Here is a 16,957-nt window from a genome sequence, read left to right as displayed (position 1 = left end):
ACGTCCCAGTCCTCGGAAACCCGAAGCCTGTGTTCACACCAGTAGATCCCGTAAAGGAAATCAACATAGGAACGGAAGAAAACCCGAAGATGATCAAAATCGGGACCATAATGGACGAAGGAAGGGAACATTGCTTAACCAAATTACTTAAGGAATACGCGGATGTGTTCGCCTGGAAGCTAGGAGATATGCCGGGGATTGACCCAAAAGTAATCCAACATGAACTACGCATCAAACCGGGCACGCCCCCGTTCAGGCAGAAAATACGAAAAGTAGCTCCAGAGTATCATGAGGCAGTAGAAACAGAACTTCGGAAACTACTAGACGCAGGATTTATCAAGGAAGTCAAGTATCCTACCTGGATCTCCAACATGGTCATTGTTCCTAAGAAAAATGGAGGGGTTAGAATATGCATCGACTTTACTAATCTCAACAAGGCATGTCCAAAGGACAGCTATCCCCTGCCGAGCATAGATCAACTGGTTGAAGCAGTGGAAGGGTACGAAGAGCTGTCGTTCATGGACGGATATTATGGTTACAACCAAGTAGCCCTGGCAGAAGAAGATCAGCCACACACAGCGTTCTACACCCCACATGGCCTTTATTGCTATACTAGAATGCCTTTCGGACTTCGAAACGCAGGGGCAACATACCAAAGGATGGTCGATGCTATCTTCAAGCCATGGATTGGAGGAACCCTATAAGTCTACGTTGATGACATGCTCATCGATTATTGATAATTACCTTGAGATCTCCGGGCATCTTAGCAGCGGGTGCTTCTGCGCGATTTGCGCGATCGACACTGCATCTAAGATTGAACAACTCATCCTCGCACTGGTATGGGCTACCCAAAAACTGAGAACCTACTTCCTAACTCACCTCGTCAGGGTCCCATGCAAAGCACCATTGGAAGCAGTCCTCAAAAGCACGTGAAAAGTGGGCCGAATAGCCAAATGGAACACCCATCTGGACCAATTCAACATCATTCATGAAATTCAACATTCTCGGAAGTCCCAAGTTCTGGCGGATTTCTTAGCAGACCTCCCCCTTGACAACGACGAAGAGATTAAGGGAATACCAGAAGCCGAGGAAGAAAACAAGGATCCAATGGATATCCTCGAACCTGCGAGTCAAAGACAATGGGAAGTCTTCGTCGACGGATCCAAAAATAAGGAAGGAGCAGGAATAGGCATTGTCATTATCACCCCAACTGGAGAAAGGATTATACAGGCACTTAGATTGGAATTCAAAGAGCATACCAACAACATTGTTGAATACGAAGCTGTCGTACACGCCCTCCGTATAATAATAGAGATGGGGGTAACCGATGTAAGGCTGACAAGTGATTCGCAGCTTGTCATACGGCAAATAGGGCTCGAGTATAATGTGTACGATGACACCCCTCAGCTTACATGGCCTTGGTCCAAACATTGGCATCACAAATCCCGAACATTAAGTTCCGGCACTTATGCAGAAGGGACCTCAGGCACGCGGATGCCCTAGCATATATATCATCCATGCTGAGGGATAAAAATGCGAAGCTATTAAAATAGCAAGGGTATACGAGCCTTCGATTGCATCTCAATTCTCCTTCGCTACCAACAAGATACAGTGGAAGAAAATATCGAAGACCAGGTAGGAGAAGACATCCATAATGACTTTGACGAAGAGGATATCCTGTCAAGAGCAAATCAAGACGAAGACTTCAGCAACGAAGATGACTGGAGAGTGACAATCATGCCTTTCTCGAAAAAGGAAGCTTACCTGCGGATCAGAAACAAGCTAGGAAGATACTCTCCAAAGTGGGAAGATATGATCTTCGGGATGGGGTCCTGTATAAGAAATCCTTCCTTGGACCATTACTACGTTGCTTGTCCCGGAAAGAGGGGCATCGAATTCTAAATGATATCCATTATGGTGACGCGGGGAATCATAGCGGCATGAGATCACTAGCTGACAAAGCAAAAACGCAAGGATATTACTGGCCGACAATGATACAGGATGCCGCGAGGATGTCCCGACGATGTGAAGAATGTCAGCGCTTCGCAAAAAAGATCCACGCGCCGGCGACAATGTTAAACTCCGTCGATAGCCCGTGGCCATTTGCAAAATGGGGCGTAGACATCGTCGGGCCTTTCATCGAAGGATCAGGGAAAAGACGATTTTTGATAGTAGCCACGGACTACTTCAGTAAATGGGTGGAGGCTAAGGCCTTGGCCAGGATCAGAGACGCGGATGTGTTTACTTTCATATTCCAGAACATCATTTGCAGATTTGGTATACCCGCTGAAATTGTATCTGATAATGGCAAGCAATTACAGGGGAAAAATATAGACATGCTCTTCGATACTTTCAAAATAAAAAGAACAAGTCCACCCCCATATACCCTCAAAGCAACGGACAAGCGGAAGCTACCAACAAGACCCTCGCCCTTATACTCAAAAAACAATTAGACGAGCATAAGGGAAGATGGTGCGAACAACTGCACAATGTGTTATGGGCATACAGGACAACACGAAGATCCGCCACCGGGGAATCCCCGTTTCTTCTAACTTATGGAGCTGAAGCAGTCATACCTACGGAAATCCTCATGCCAACCACGAAGACCGAAGCTTGGGAGAAAAACCTCACAACAGATATGATGTTAGAAAGGTTGGACGACTTGGAAGGAAGAAGGGAAGTAGCATTACAAAAGATGGAAAATTATCAACGAAGACTAGCAAGGGAGTACAACAAAAAGGTAAAGCTGCGGAATTTTGTAGAGGGGCAGTATGTGTTGAGAACAATCCCACGGTATCAGCAAGAAAAGAAATGGGGAAAATTAGCACCTACGTGGGGAGGACCTTTTATAATACACGACGTTGCGGGTAACGGTTCCTACTACCTTCGTAATCTAAAAGGCGAGGTCCTCCGGCATCCTTGGAATGCTAAGTGGCTCAAACCATACTTCCCATAGGAGCAACGCAGATTGAATCTGCTTGGAGTGTACCAGAAGAAGAAGGGAGCCTGACCGCTCCACATGTTTCTATCTCTGGAAGAGGAATTGCAGGCCTCAACTTATCAATCAAACAAGCTTTCAAATTATCAAGTCAGCGGAATCTATCGACAATATTGGGGAAAGTAGTTAATCTACAATCTCTCAGGGCTCCCCCATCAGTGTCCATAAGTGTAGACCAGGGGGAAGGCACCCAGCAGAAAGAGATACCCAACCAATCTTAAGGCAACGGGTCGACGGAATGGGTGTGTAAATATTTAATCCCATATCCTAGAACGTTGCCCCGGCCCCCACCGTCTGGGAATCCTCTGGCCCAGGATTCGCCAGCGGGGTGACAGGTCTCAAGACGATCACGAAGGTACCTTCCTTCAGTATCGCACTCAAACACTTAAAAACTTTTGTTTGTTTTTTCACAAATGCTTAAAATAAAAACAAACCAACATTGCAGGTATATCAAGAAAGGATCATTTCATAAAGGATGATTACAAAAGTGAAAGGCCAATTCAAGGATACACATCAAAAAATATTCCTTTTACAGGATATCAGCAAAAAATATTCTTGTTACATGATTACAAAAAGGGAAATAATGATGCCGCGGACCCTACAAAATGCTGCGGTCTCTCCTAGATGCTGCCCCATCGGCAGGATTATTCCGAAGACTTGAAGGGACGCTCCCACCAGAAGAGGGTCCCGAGGAGGCAAGGCAGAAGGAACGGACGACGAGGATAGTTCTTCACGAGACCATGCTCGTTCTTTAGGCCAAGTTCTATCCTCTCCAGCATCTTGTTCGTCTCCTCAGCCAATTGACAACGAGCCTTGTGCTTAATAACTGTTGTCCGCTGTTGGGCTTGGGATAATAACGAAGATAGCCGATTCACTTCTCTAGAAGCAGCACCAACGGCCTCCTCGCGGGTTGCCGCTAAATTCTTGAAATGATTGGTCTGTTCTTCCTGCTGCGCTAAGGAAGATTGAGCCTTTTCAAGTTTTTCATTTGTGACGCGAAGGTGTCCCTCGAGCTCTGAAAAAGACAACACCACGGAGTTAGCGCAGAAAAAAAACACGGTCACACTCGATGAAATGGATTATACCTTCGACACAAGCCGAAGCCTCTTCATACTCATTAACAACCGCATCTCGCGCTTCATCAAGATGGTCATATTCCGCGGATAATTTCTTATAGTCTAGTTGAAGGTTGGTGAGAGTAAATTGACAGGCATCTAATTCTACTCTCCTGCTTCATCGAGTCCATGTGACGAAGGTGGTCGACCTCTTTATTTATCTCTGAGACCCCTTTGCTAAGTCTGTACATACACACTTCAAGATTCCTCTCAGACTCAGCCTGACGAGCTACGTCGGCACGGGACGCGGCAAGAGCATTGCTGAGAGCGCAGACTTCGGCACGGGCATCATCTCTTTCTCTGAAAGACAGAGCATATTATCCTTACCCCTGAAAGAGGAATGGATCGAGCCTTCTGTAATTCTTCTTCCAGCAGCTGAATCCTAGACCCCAAGGAAGTACGCTCACGGGCTTCCCGCAGATATCACGTGTCCACAGCAGTGTGCCATTAAATAAAGCACGATCATGGTTGTACAGATTTTGCATGTCGACCATCTGAACATGCCTCGCGCGCCATACCTCAGCCCGAGCATCCCATTTCTTGGCTTCATTCTTAATTTTCTCAACCAGATCTCTAATACGAGATTTTTGCCGAGCTCTTTCGTTTCGAAGCCATATCAGCTCGGGGACGCCACCCACTGGAGATAGGGTGGGGAGACTCAGACAGAACAACTAAGAAATAGAGAATGACGACATACTGCGAGGGAAAAAACCAAACCTGTGAAAGTTGAAACTTGGCTGCGAGTTTGCTCTAACTCAGCGCGAACACAACAAGCTCGAACGAAGACCGGCCTCTGCTTCACCCAGCTTTCTTTCTCCTTGAGGCTTTTCTTCAGTTCTTCTATTTCCACCTCAGCCGCAGATAATTCCTTTTCTCTGTGACGAAGCTTAGCCTCGAGCTTCAGAGATTTCGCTTTGAAGAACTGATACAGCACGTGGTTACAATGCTCACTCCTCATCATCTACACATCAAGATGACAAACATTATTTCACCGAAGCATTCGATCGTCACGAAAAAGTATGTACGAAAATTTACCTCCAAGACACGCTGCTGCGGAAAGCCATATTGATACCCGTCGGCGATGGCCATCATATCTGCAACGGAAGTAGGAGGCTCCGGCACAAGGGTAGCTTCGGGAACACTCAAATTTTTCCCCAGGCTTCAGACACCCGCGCCTTAGAAGACATCTCCATCATGCGACGGGTATACGCTAGATTCCTTTTCCCCAGCAACAACAGGGGCGGGATGAGAGACAAATAGAAGATTCTTTTCCTTGAACCAATCCATGATGGCGTCCTCACCCTCAGACGTCGGCGACTGTGGAAGATTATCAGCAGGCGCATCAATGACCGATTTCCCCTTCTCTGACACGACCCCCTCAGCACAAATGTCGGCATGCTCCTCCGCGCCTACATGCGCAGCATGCTCCTCCGCGCCACCATCTTCACAGTAGCGTCTCCATTACCATCACCACCAAGAACATCCCAATTATCATTGGGGGAAAGTAAAGAGAAGTCCTCGGGAAAATCGAGGGCTCGTCAAAGAACTCCCCCGTGGAGTACATCCGATCAAAAGAAAATTCTTGAGAGGCGGGAAGGGTATCCGCGACATCACCAGCAGGGACGAAATCCCCAATAACAACGTCATCAGCCACCACGGCTTTGTTCCTTCCTTCATCACCAACATGACCAGCGAAGACCTCTTCTTCGACATTGATAGGGGAGTACCAGTACGTTCCTCCCCATCTGTAATCTCTCATCCTCAGCAAACTCTTCGTTCACTGGACTAGTAACTTCTTCTTGGGCCAGCCTCGCCCATCACAATAGTAGAAGACTGCTTCGGCTAATCTTTTTCTTCTTCAACACCTGAAACCAACACCACAAAAAAATTATTTTTCCCGACTGATGAATTCTAAAAAGAGAAGCGCAGCTAGAATCCGCGTACCTGAGCAGTTGAGGTATTCTTCGGTGGAAGTATAGCACCAAGAACCTTCCTCCTCGTCTCCCTCTACGACGTCAAGGGCATAAGGAAAATTCATACCCGCAAAGTTCAACGCCAGGGACAGAAATCTCCATAACGAGCAGGAGGAGACTCGCGTGGCTCTACTCTCGGTAGGCCGCCAACCGCGGGGACCAGGAATCCAACCGTAAGCCCACGGACCAACTATTCGATAACGGTGGCGTGCCACTCGTAGTCATGATCGCGCTTGATCCTCTCGCGCGGGGAAGAGTTTCCGATGACTAGACCCTCCGTGCCAGGAACATACTTCAGCTTGGCATCGCTGACCTCATTTAACAGACGAATCTCGCCCCGAGGAGCAGAGATTCCGAAGGCTGACACTCCACGGCTTGCGGTTCCTACTATTGACGTAATCACCGAAGGAGTTATTGAAATTCTCAGGAGTATACCATTCCTTCTCTGGGATTGGGGACGTAGCAAGTCATCGACGTTCCCCCTTACTCCGCAGATAGCACTCCTTCAGGGCGCGGAGATAATTCCCCGATAGTTGGGATACGGAACGGCTGTGAGTATTGGTGGAAGAGCCTTCACGACTAGCGAGCACGTCATAGTAGAAGGAATCACCTGATTTGTACAACGGCAGCATAAGACCAGCTTCGAACGCTCCAACCGTCGTTAACAAATGAAATTCATCGAACTCATACTTTGAGATAAGCTCATAAGTAATATCATCCTCAGGGGCATAGAAACGAACCCCGAAGGCTTGAAGCTCATGCTTTTCCTTGAATATTTCGAGATCAATATGCTTGAAGGTTACTTTTTTCTTACTAACCGAGACACTGCGTATCAAGGGGGCAGCCTCATCCTCCTCGGCGGGGCCGGATGAACTAATGAACGCTTCGAAGCTTTTCTCTTCACAGGGATTCTTTGAAGATTCAGCCCTCGGAACTACACCCTTCGTATTCTTCCCTTTAAAAGTTGGAGGGGACCGCAGATGATGCTCGGGCACTAACGAACGTAGAGGAGGAACGTCAAAAGCAACAGCACGAGGCGGAGCCTGCGTACTCCTAATATCATCACGAGGACGAGACGCTGCGCGATCGAAGACTCTTCGGGAACCAGAAGGATTTGTCGGAGGAATCTCTTCCCTAGAGACGAGGCCTTCGCTCCAGAAGAAACTCGACTCCGACGAACATCATCTTGAGACTCTCTACGCGGAGGAGATCTCGATAGCCAGAACAGGAGTCTGATAAGTAAGCCGCGGACGGTCAGACATGGCTGCGAAAAGATTAAAATCAAGAACAAGTTACACACATCAAAAACATTACCAAAGATCAAAAAACCACATCATAGCAATACACACACGATAACGCAGAAACCCTAAAATTAGTATACATGCTCAAAATTCATAAAATTCATACCCTCAAAACTCAAATGTGGCTTCCTTGATTTAAGATGAAGAAGGGGCAAACTAGTATGCAAGCATCAAAGAAGTTCTTCATCACAAACAAGGAACAACAGTAGCAGAGAATTTACAAATCAACACAGCGTAAAACAGTGGAAACAAATAAAAGAAAAACTTACCGGCAAAAACAGCAGCAGAAGAAACAAACAGTGGAAGCGGGCGTGATTAATGCTAAGGTGGAGAGAATTTAAGATCACAGGTTCAATGAAGACTGACAGAGAATTTAAGATCACAGGTTCAATGAAGACTGACAGAGAATTTAAGGTCACAGGTTCAATGAAGACAGACAGAGAATTTAAGGGCTGAAAAACAAAGAATGAAAACTGAGAGAATGTTTAGGAAGAATGAAATTAATTTTCTTTCTATCCTTAATATACCCGAAAGAAAGAGAAGGAAATTAATGGAGGACTGGGAAACGTTCCCGTTACATAAGCAGTTAATGCACGAATAAAAGACGTGCCCAAGTATCTAGGAGAAGTTATTAGGAGTGAGAAGAATATGCGACGATAGTTTTTCTTCAAGGCACCCATTAGACATTCAAGCCCGAAGAAAAGGGGCAAATTGTGTACACATATATCTCACTATCAGACACGTGTATATAAAAAGATACGTGGAAATCATGCAGGCCAAAACATCAAAACATGATGCGCTACGAAACACCAAATAAACCCCGAGGAGTTACTTTATCTCATCCCCAAAAGAGAAGCTAGGATCAACGGTGGAGAGAAAGTTAGCTGACACGGACGTGACAGGGGCAGAAGACACTTGTCTGACACGAACAAACCCCTCAACTACCCACATTAAACACTCTGAGCAGTGTACGTGTCGATCAACCTGTGGAACGAGCGAGGATGCCTCTGCGGGATCAAGGGGCAAACGCAGACCTCTGCGTGATAGACGCAAGGACACAAGAAGATAAGGTTCCAACGGTCATCAGAGATGGGTCCCACATTCTAACCTTATAAATACCCCGTCTCCACCAAGAGGAAAGGAGATCGGAAAAATCAGGAAGGGAAGGAGAGAGAGAGAGAGATTGCAAGTGTAAGTTAATCATTTAGAAGAGAGAAACATGTAAACCCAAAAGTCATTCGACTATTCGTGTAACCGTGAAGAATATAGTAAAACAACAAACCTCGTGGACGTAGGCCTTAGTGCTGAACCACGTAAACCTTGGTCTTATTTACATTTCAGCACTTTATATTTATTTAGCCCCATGGATCTTTACTTAAACGTTTTGTTTTCTTTGCTTGTACTTATATCCCGTGCGCAAACGCCTCGCATGGAGTTGTTAGATGAGGCTATGATAAACCCGAAGGTTTTGAGCCAATGAATCAACACAAGGATATCATCATCACAAATCTCCTTAGATGATGATGATTGATTGTGAGCATTCGGATCCCTTCGTGGTTTGTGTGTTCACAATTTGGCGCTAGAAACAGGGACTTCGTCCCGGTAAAAGATTTATCTTATCCTGTGATTTCATTTTAAAGTGGCATATGATTGCTCTGATTTATCAGCTCGGACCGTATAGATCATTTGTTAACTGTATTGTATTAAAAACCCACCTTTTATCTTCGATAAGATTTATTGTTCTAATCTGCGGATTTACGATTTTCTTTAGATCTCGTGCGAACCCGTCTCTCTGGGGGGTTTTTCGTAGTTTTTATACTAAGGATCTCCTTTAATAAAACTTTAACCCGTATATTGTAACTTGCGTGTATTAATCATCTCCTGGAAGAATGTATTTCGCCAACTAACCCGCTTCACGCGGATATTCCCGTTTTTTGTTTGAAATTCCTTATGCAGAAAGGACGTATTGTGAGTAAAGAAGGCGAGTTTCGGCGAGATTTCATTGTCAACAAAAGGACACGTGATGGAAAAGACGCAGGAAGCAGGAAAATCCAAAGCTTTGTCAAAAGAAACACCCAGGACAACCCCGGTCATCACCCGAAGCAAGCAGAAGGGAGATAAAGCTAAAATGACCAGTCAAAGGCAAGATACTGTGGAAATCACTTCACCTATGAACGCTAATTCAGTTGCAGCGGCGGCTCTCAGAGCAGCAGCGACAAAGTACGGTGCGGCTGCGGTAGTCCCGAAGGCTGCAGAGGCTAGCAATACTTGCGCCATGAATCAACTTAATCAACCAAGAGAAAGGGTGGATGAATCCAGAACATTCCAACCCGTGCACCTTCTAACTTTTGGAATGCCACCAACAAATGATCAAAATAAAACCATACCGGCGGCTCTAGCACCGCAGAGGGGCACTCACCCCAATTTGGAAATGCCAGCAACCGAAGCTGAACCCCTTCCACCTTTAGTGCAGACCATGGAGGAGGGCGGCACCATGGCTGTAGTAGCACGCGCTGGGACTCCCAATCAGGGGTCCAACCAATCACACCGACTGATGGCGGAGCTTGAGGAACTGAAGAAGATCCAGCAGGTTTACGCAGATGCTGTAGCCCTGTTGGCCAGAGAAAATCAAGATTTAAAGGAGCGGATTGCTCTAAGCACGAAGACCAGCCAACAACTTGATGAAGCAAACTCCAAAGCACCAGAGCCAAACCGAGACTGTAGAGTCGTCATAGTGGCTAATGAAGACGCGACAAGGGGAAGTAGCGTATCCGACCCAGATTATGACGATGGAGAGTCAGACGGTAACGAGCAGAAGAATTTAGGGCACCACCGCGCAATGGAAGAACTACGAGATGAGATGATGGCCGAGATCAGGCAATTAAAAAATAAACAAGGCGGGGGGAGGTTAGAAGAGGTCATGAGAGAAGCTAACTCCATGCCCTTAACTCATCGCTTGGCCAACACCCCTATTCCACTGAAATGCCCTGTCCCAACGTTCGAATGCTATGATGGATCCAGCGACCCTGCTGCACATATTCGGTACTACAACCGTGTCTTAGCTAGATGGGGTCAGAACGACGCCGTACTCTGCAGATACTTCCCGTCAAGCCTGAAGGGATCGGCGTTATCATGGTTCGATAATCTGCCACCAAACTCCATCCACTCATACGACCAACTCGCAGAGAAATTCTTAAGAACGTACATGTACAACAAGACTGTAAACACCGGAATGGATAAGCTCTTTTCACTAGAGATTGGCTACAAGGAAACCACGAGGGAGTACACTAACAGATGGAACAAGATCTGCCAAGCCATAGGGAGCGTGGACCCAATGGTAAGCATCAATTGCTACAAATGGGGCTTAGACCGAATGAGTCCCCTATTTGTTGAAATTCATGGGAGCGTGCCTAAGACAGAGGGAGATCTTCGAATAATTATCGAAAAGCACGCTCGACTTGAAGAAATTCAACGGGAAAACCCGAGGGCATATCCGCAGAGGTCTCACCGCACCAATTCAGCGGAACAAACCAATGGGGACAAAAGGAGTTTCTCAGGGGAGAGACCTCACGAAGATAGGAAGGAACGAAGGGATGAACGAAGAGCAGGTGACCGAAAATTCGAAGATCAAGTTTACACGAAACTCAACGCTAGCTATGCTCGTATCCTACGAGAGATCAAAGGGAGGGAAAACTTGGAGTGGCCATGGTCTAAGGGAAAGCAGCCCCCGAGATCCGAGAAGTCTAAAGATTACTGTGAATATCACTGTTTCAACGGACACCAGACCGAAAAGTGCAAGAACCTTAAAATAATGATCCAAAAATTAATTGATGCGGGAGAGCTCAAATATTACGTACGAAAGGATGTTACCGAGGACAGATCCAAGCGAACCAAACCAGTCCAACTTCCGGAAGGAAACCGAACAATCAACACCATCTCGTGTTCTGAAGCCACAGGACCCTCACTTACAGCGCAGATAGGAAAGAGGTTACGGAAGCAATTCGAAGACCGCTGCGAATTATATAAGGTCGATGGGATAGTGGTGGACGAACACGAAGAATGGATGGAATCTCCTATCATCTTCGATGCCGAGGATATCGAAGAAGATATGGAAGACCATAACGATCCCTTGGTCCTAACACTACCAGTAGCTGGATGTAACCTCAAAAAGATCCTCATAGACGGGGGAAGCTCCGTAAACGTCCTATTTACGATGCATTCAAACGGATGAAGCTCCATGATGAACAGTTAATGACCTCTTATCACACCATCTATGGATTCAATGGAGCATCCACGAAGCCCTTGGGAGACATCGTGTTGCAGGTTAACGCATGGCCCATGAAACTGGAAACCCGATTCAGTGTGGTGGACACCCCTTCCCCCTACAACGCTATTATTGGACGAAAATGGATACATAAGCTCAAAGGAGTTGCGGAAACGTACCACCAATTTCTCAGATTTCCAACACCTGAGGGAGTAATGGAAATCAAGGGAGATCGGATCACTACGCGAGAGTGCCAGGCCACTCAGGATCATATCAGCAACGAGCAAGAAGAGCAGCGAAAAATCCGAAGAGTAAAAAATCAAGAAACCGCGAAAGAGAAGGCCATAGACCTGTTCCTCAAGGAAACTACAGGGAAGGGCTTGACGAAAGATGATAATGTCCTAAGCACAGAAACAAGTACTTCAACAACCAGCGAAGAACAGAAACACGCTAAATAACAATTAAAGAACGTCCCAGTCCTCGGAAACCCGAAGCCTGTGTTCACACCAGTGGAGCCCGTAAAGGAAATCAACATAGGAACGGAAGAAAACCCGAAGATGATCAAAATCGGGACCATAATGGACGAATGAAGGGAGCATTCCTTAACCAAATTACTTAAGGAATACGCGGATGTGTTCGCCTGGAAGCTAGGAGATATGCCGGGGATTGACCCAAAATTAATCCAACATGAACTACGCATCAAACCGGGCACGCCCCCGTTCAGGCAGAAAAAATACGAAAAGTAGCTCCAGAGTATCATGAGGCAGTAGAAACAGAACTTCGGAAACTACTAGACGCAGGATTTATCAAGGATGTCAAGTATCCTACCTGGATCTCCAACATGGTCATTGTTCCTAAGAAAAATGGAGGGGTTAGAATATGCATCGACTTTACTAATCTCAACAAGGCATGTCCAAAGGACAGCTATCCCCTGCCGAGCATAGATCAACTGGTTGAAGCAGTGGAAGGGTACGAAGAGCTGTCGTTCATGGACGGATATTCTGGTTACAACCAAGTAGCCCTGGCAGAAAAATATCAGCCACACACAGCGTTCTACACCCCACATGGCCTTTATTGCTATACTAGAATGCCTTTCGTACTTCAAAACGCAGGGGCAACATACCAAAGGATGGTCGATGCTATCTTCAAGCCATGGATTGGAGGAACCCTAGAAGTCTACGTTGTCGACATGCTCATCGATAATTGATAATTACCTTGAGATCTCCGGGCATCTTAGCAGCGGGTGATTCTGCGCGATCTGCGCGATCGACACTGCATCATGGCAAAGTGGAGGACAAAAATGAACTAATGCTATAGCTTACCAAGGAAGAATCCTACTTGGAGTCAGAATTCATCAACTTTTACATTACCAGGTTGAGGACAAAGATGAACTCTAACAACAAGTATGACAAAGTGATATTCCCCTCGCCAAAAGCATACGTAAGTACTTCGAAATATTTAAAATCTTCTTGCATTTATAATGTGTAGTGGGTGTTGTAACATGCTCAGAGTTTTTTAATGTCTGCAAAAATGTGATGTGTAATCTGAGGTTACATATGCAGTTATAATGTGTAATCTGAAGTTACACAACCATTTATAATGTGTAATCTGAAGTTACACATCCTTATGTTTCTAGTGTAAAACCCAACGCCTTATATGTAACTTCTGTTTACATAATCACTTGTGCGTTTTTAACTTTTGATTTAAAATGTGAGTTTGACATTCCAAATGATTTTTGCAGAAATCTTACTTGCAGAATTACTGTGAATTCAAGAAATTTTGGATTCTAAAGCTTGCTAAGGAGTATTACAAGTACAAGGACGATGCAGTCAGACTTTTTTCCCCAATGTGCAACAACGACACACACTACACACTGCTAGAGTATGACTTGAGGAGCTCTAATCCTTGGTCCCACATGAACTCGTCAAACGTCAAGGAACTCAGGGATGAACACTTCATGCATTCCAAGAAATATGCATTTGCAATAACTACAGAACCGACACTCCGCTGTCCTCTTGGGATGAATGAAAAAGCCAGGAAACTCGCTTCGCCCCCACAAGGTTCAATTGTTGTCTGTCTTCTATTTGTATGCACTTACATGAAGATCAGGATGAAGAATAAACCGCTTGACAAAAAACCAACCTCACATATTATGAAATGGTTGGCTGACAAGGTGAACCGCATGAGAGGAAGCATGCTTTACAAGATTCTTTCGGATCCATCCAGAGATGTGTAAAGCAGTCATTAGGATTAGAAAAAAATTCTATACTTGCAAATATGTTGTTAGCTAAAAGCAGTTGTTAGACTTGCAAAATACATTGTTGAATTTTTTTAAATTTCATCAGTTAGTAGATTTTAGCAGTTCTTGGATTTGCAAACTTCTATACTTTTGGATTGAAATTCAATGAACTAAAACTTGTTTACTTTTTTCAACTACAAGTTGTTATTAGACTTGCAAAATACATTGTTAGAACTTTTCTGCTGTATGCAACAGGAGTATGCAACAGGTTAAGTAACTTAAAGTTACACATATAATTAAGGTGTGTAACTTGAAGTTACATGTGTTAAGTAACAGGGTGATAGTCAAAAAGTTAAGTAACTCATAGTTACCCATGCAATTAAGTTAAGTAACTCATAGTTACCAATGCAATTAAGACAAGATAAATCTAAAAATGTAAAAATAACAATGTGTAAGTAATAGTTACACATCCATATTTTATAAGTGTAAACCAAAATTACACATGCATTTCCCTTATGTGTTCAGAAGACACACACTAGGAATAGAAACACATTTCACCTGTGAACTCACAAAATATAAAAACTTAATATAAAATATGAATAAATGATCCTTGCACATAATCAACGTTGCAGGAAAATAAAAAAGTTTGGTCGATGCAAACGTACATGAAGGAAACTGAAAAAACAAATAATCCAAGACAAATAAAAAAACCACACATTAACCTATACTCCCAGAAATGAACTTCGATAACTTCAAGCTAGGGGGTGTGTACTTCGGAAGATTCTTACAACCTGCCCTGTTGTGACCAGCTTCCTTGCAATTGCTACAATTAACTTTCCTCTTTGTTTTCTTTTCACCTTTGCTTATAATCCTTTTGCCTTGAGGTCTACCTGGTTGTCTCTTTATGATAGATGGAGGGTTGATGGTGTTGTCTTTGCCGATATCAACAGGCCTGTTGTAGTTGGGAATTGGCTGGATGGCATGCAAATAAATCTTCCTATTATAGTCGCTTGTAAAGTACGGTGAAATGAAATCAATATGGCTTCATGTTTAATCTTTCGTATCGCTGCAATAGCATGAGCACAAGGAAAACCGTACACACGCCACCTTCAAAAAAAAAAACAACAAAGAATATAAAACACTCAAAAAAACAACATTTCATATACAGGATGTGTATCTTTCAGTTACACATGCATATACAGAAATGTGTAACTGGCAGTTACATATGCTTCTAGCTAGTGTAACTAGAAGTTACACACCCTGTAAACTTTCAAAAAATTAACATACAAAGAGAAAGAAAAAAAAGCATAAGAAATAAAACCTTTGACAGGTGCAGGTCCAGTGTTCAAGATCCACTCTTTGAGTCCTTTCGCTTAAAACTTCAAACACGGTAGGACTAGAAAAAATTACTTGCCAAGACAAACCTTCATCTTGTATATCCTCAAGCCTTTTCTCATACTCCAGAGTTAATGGAGTCATCATAGTATCACCAATAGCACGACGCTTTGCCATTATTTTTATAACTTTAATCCTAATCTGAAAAGAAAAAGAAAAAGAAAACTTATGAATCTATAAAGTGACAAAACAAGAAACAAAGACAAAAAAACAGAAAAAGTACTCTGCAAACCTGATCAAGAAGAGCAAATGCATGCATCTTCTTGTGAACCTTAATCCAACTATTGTATGATTCTGCTATTTGGCTAGATGTACGTGCATACCGACAACCTTGGAAAAACGCATTCGCATATGCTTCAGGTGGGATGGTTTCTATGTAATCAGCAACCCAATCACAATTCAGATCTCTTATTTTCTGTATGGCCTTGTAATGGATTTCTGGTGTGAGTGCATACGTCGCTTCTTGGAAGAGGTCAAGCACAAGAGTGTACCTAGGATCTGATCCGTTGATGGGAAGATTCATCTTCAAATGATAGTTACAGAAGCTATGGAATGAGTCTGGATAGACAAGTGGAACACCATGCAAGAGTCCATCATGGCGATCCGAATGGAAGGTGATTGGCCTCCCGTCACCAACAACTTGTTGCAAATTTCTTAAAAACCACTCCCAGTTGTCTATAGTCTCAGAATCGCATAGTGCCATAGCAAGGGGAAAAACTCCTACAAATTGTGCAGAAAATGAAGCTAAAATAAGTTACACAAGAACAGAATACAATGTGTAACTTCAAGTTACACATCCTAAAAATCAAATATACAACTTAAAGTTGCAGATGCTATTCCCCAATGTATAACTGAGAGTTACTTAAAAAACATACCTTTATCACCATTGATCCCAGTAGCTGCCATTAAACATCCTCTGAATCTACCAGTAAGGAAAGTAGCATCCACATAGACCATTGGACGACAAAACCGGTACCCTTTGATGCATGCATCAAACGAGATGAAAATATGTTTGAACTCTTTCTTTGCAGGGTTAAATTGAAAGTCTATCACACTACTAGGGTTAGTTTCCTTTATAGCATTAATATACCATACCAAGTGCGAGTATGACTGCACATCGTCACCATAAATGGTCTCATAAACTTTCTCCCTACTATTATAGGCATGATAATACTCCATGTTAATCCCATAGTTGGTCTGTAAATCATCTGCAATTTGCCTTGGCTTCTTTTGAGGATTTTTGCGAACTTCTTCCTAGATCAAACTAGACGCGGCGCTGGTTGAGTATTTTTGATTCAAATTTCGCCCACCAGCACCACAAGTGTGCTCAGGGTTATAAGCTCTGACCTGAGAAAGTATATACAAAATATAAATAATCAACCAAACACCAATCTGGTGCAAAAAACATCATGTGTAAACTAAAGTCACACATGTTGTAGCAAAACTACAATAAAAGCAGAAAAAACACCAATATGGTGCAAAAAACATCATGTGTAACTTTACTGTAACAAAACATCATACGCTAAAAAACTAACAAAACAAAAGAAAACTACCTGAAATATTTCGTTTCTTTCATCAATGGAAGCTGCATGAAATTTCCAGCAGCATTCTGTTACTGCACACTTAGCCGTGAACCTATAACGCTCATTGTGTCTTACAACCATATTGAAAT

The 16,957-nt window shown here is 43.9% G+C and overlaps 1 protein-coding gene across 1 annotated transcript; it reads right to left on the bottom strand.

The window, feature by feature from the left end:
* Positions 1-15,415: 15,415 nt before the first annotated feature.
* LOC113352417 lies at positions 15,416-16,464 on the bottom strand. The gene is made up of 3 exons (XM_026596238.1): positions 16,161-16,464; positions 15,518-16,029; positions 15,416-15,421 (listed from the first exon to the last, which is right to left on the bottom strand). The coding sequence occupies exons 1-3, from the start codon at positions 16,462-16,464 to the stop codon at positions 15,416-15,418; spliced, it is 822 nt and encodes a 273-aa protein (XP_026452023.1).
* Between the last annotated feature and the right edge of the window lie 493 nt (positions 16,465-16,957).

This window comes from Papaver somniferum, chromosome 2 (assembly GCF_003573695.1).
Source record: "Papaver somniferum cultivar HN1 chromosome 2, ASM357369v1, whole genome shotgun sequence".
NCBI lineage: Eukaryota > Viridiplantae > Streptophyta > Magnoliopsida > Ranunculales > Papaveraceae > Papaver > Papaver somniferum.
This window is presented reverse-complemented; position numbering and strand designations above follow the sequence as displayed.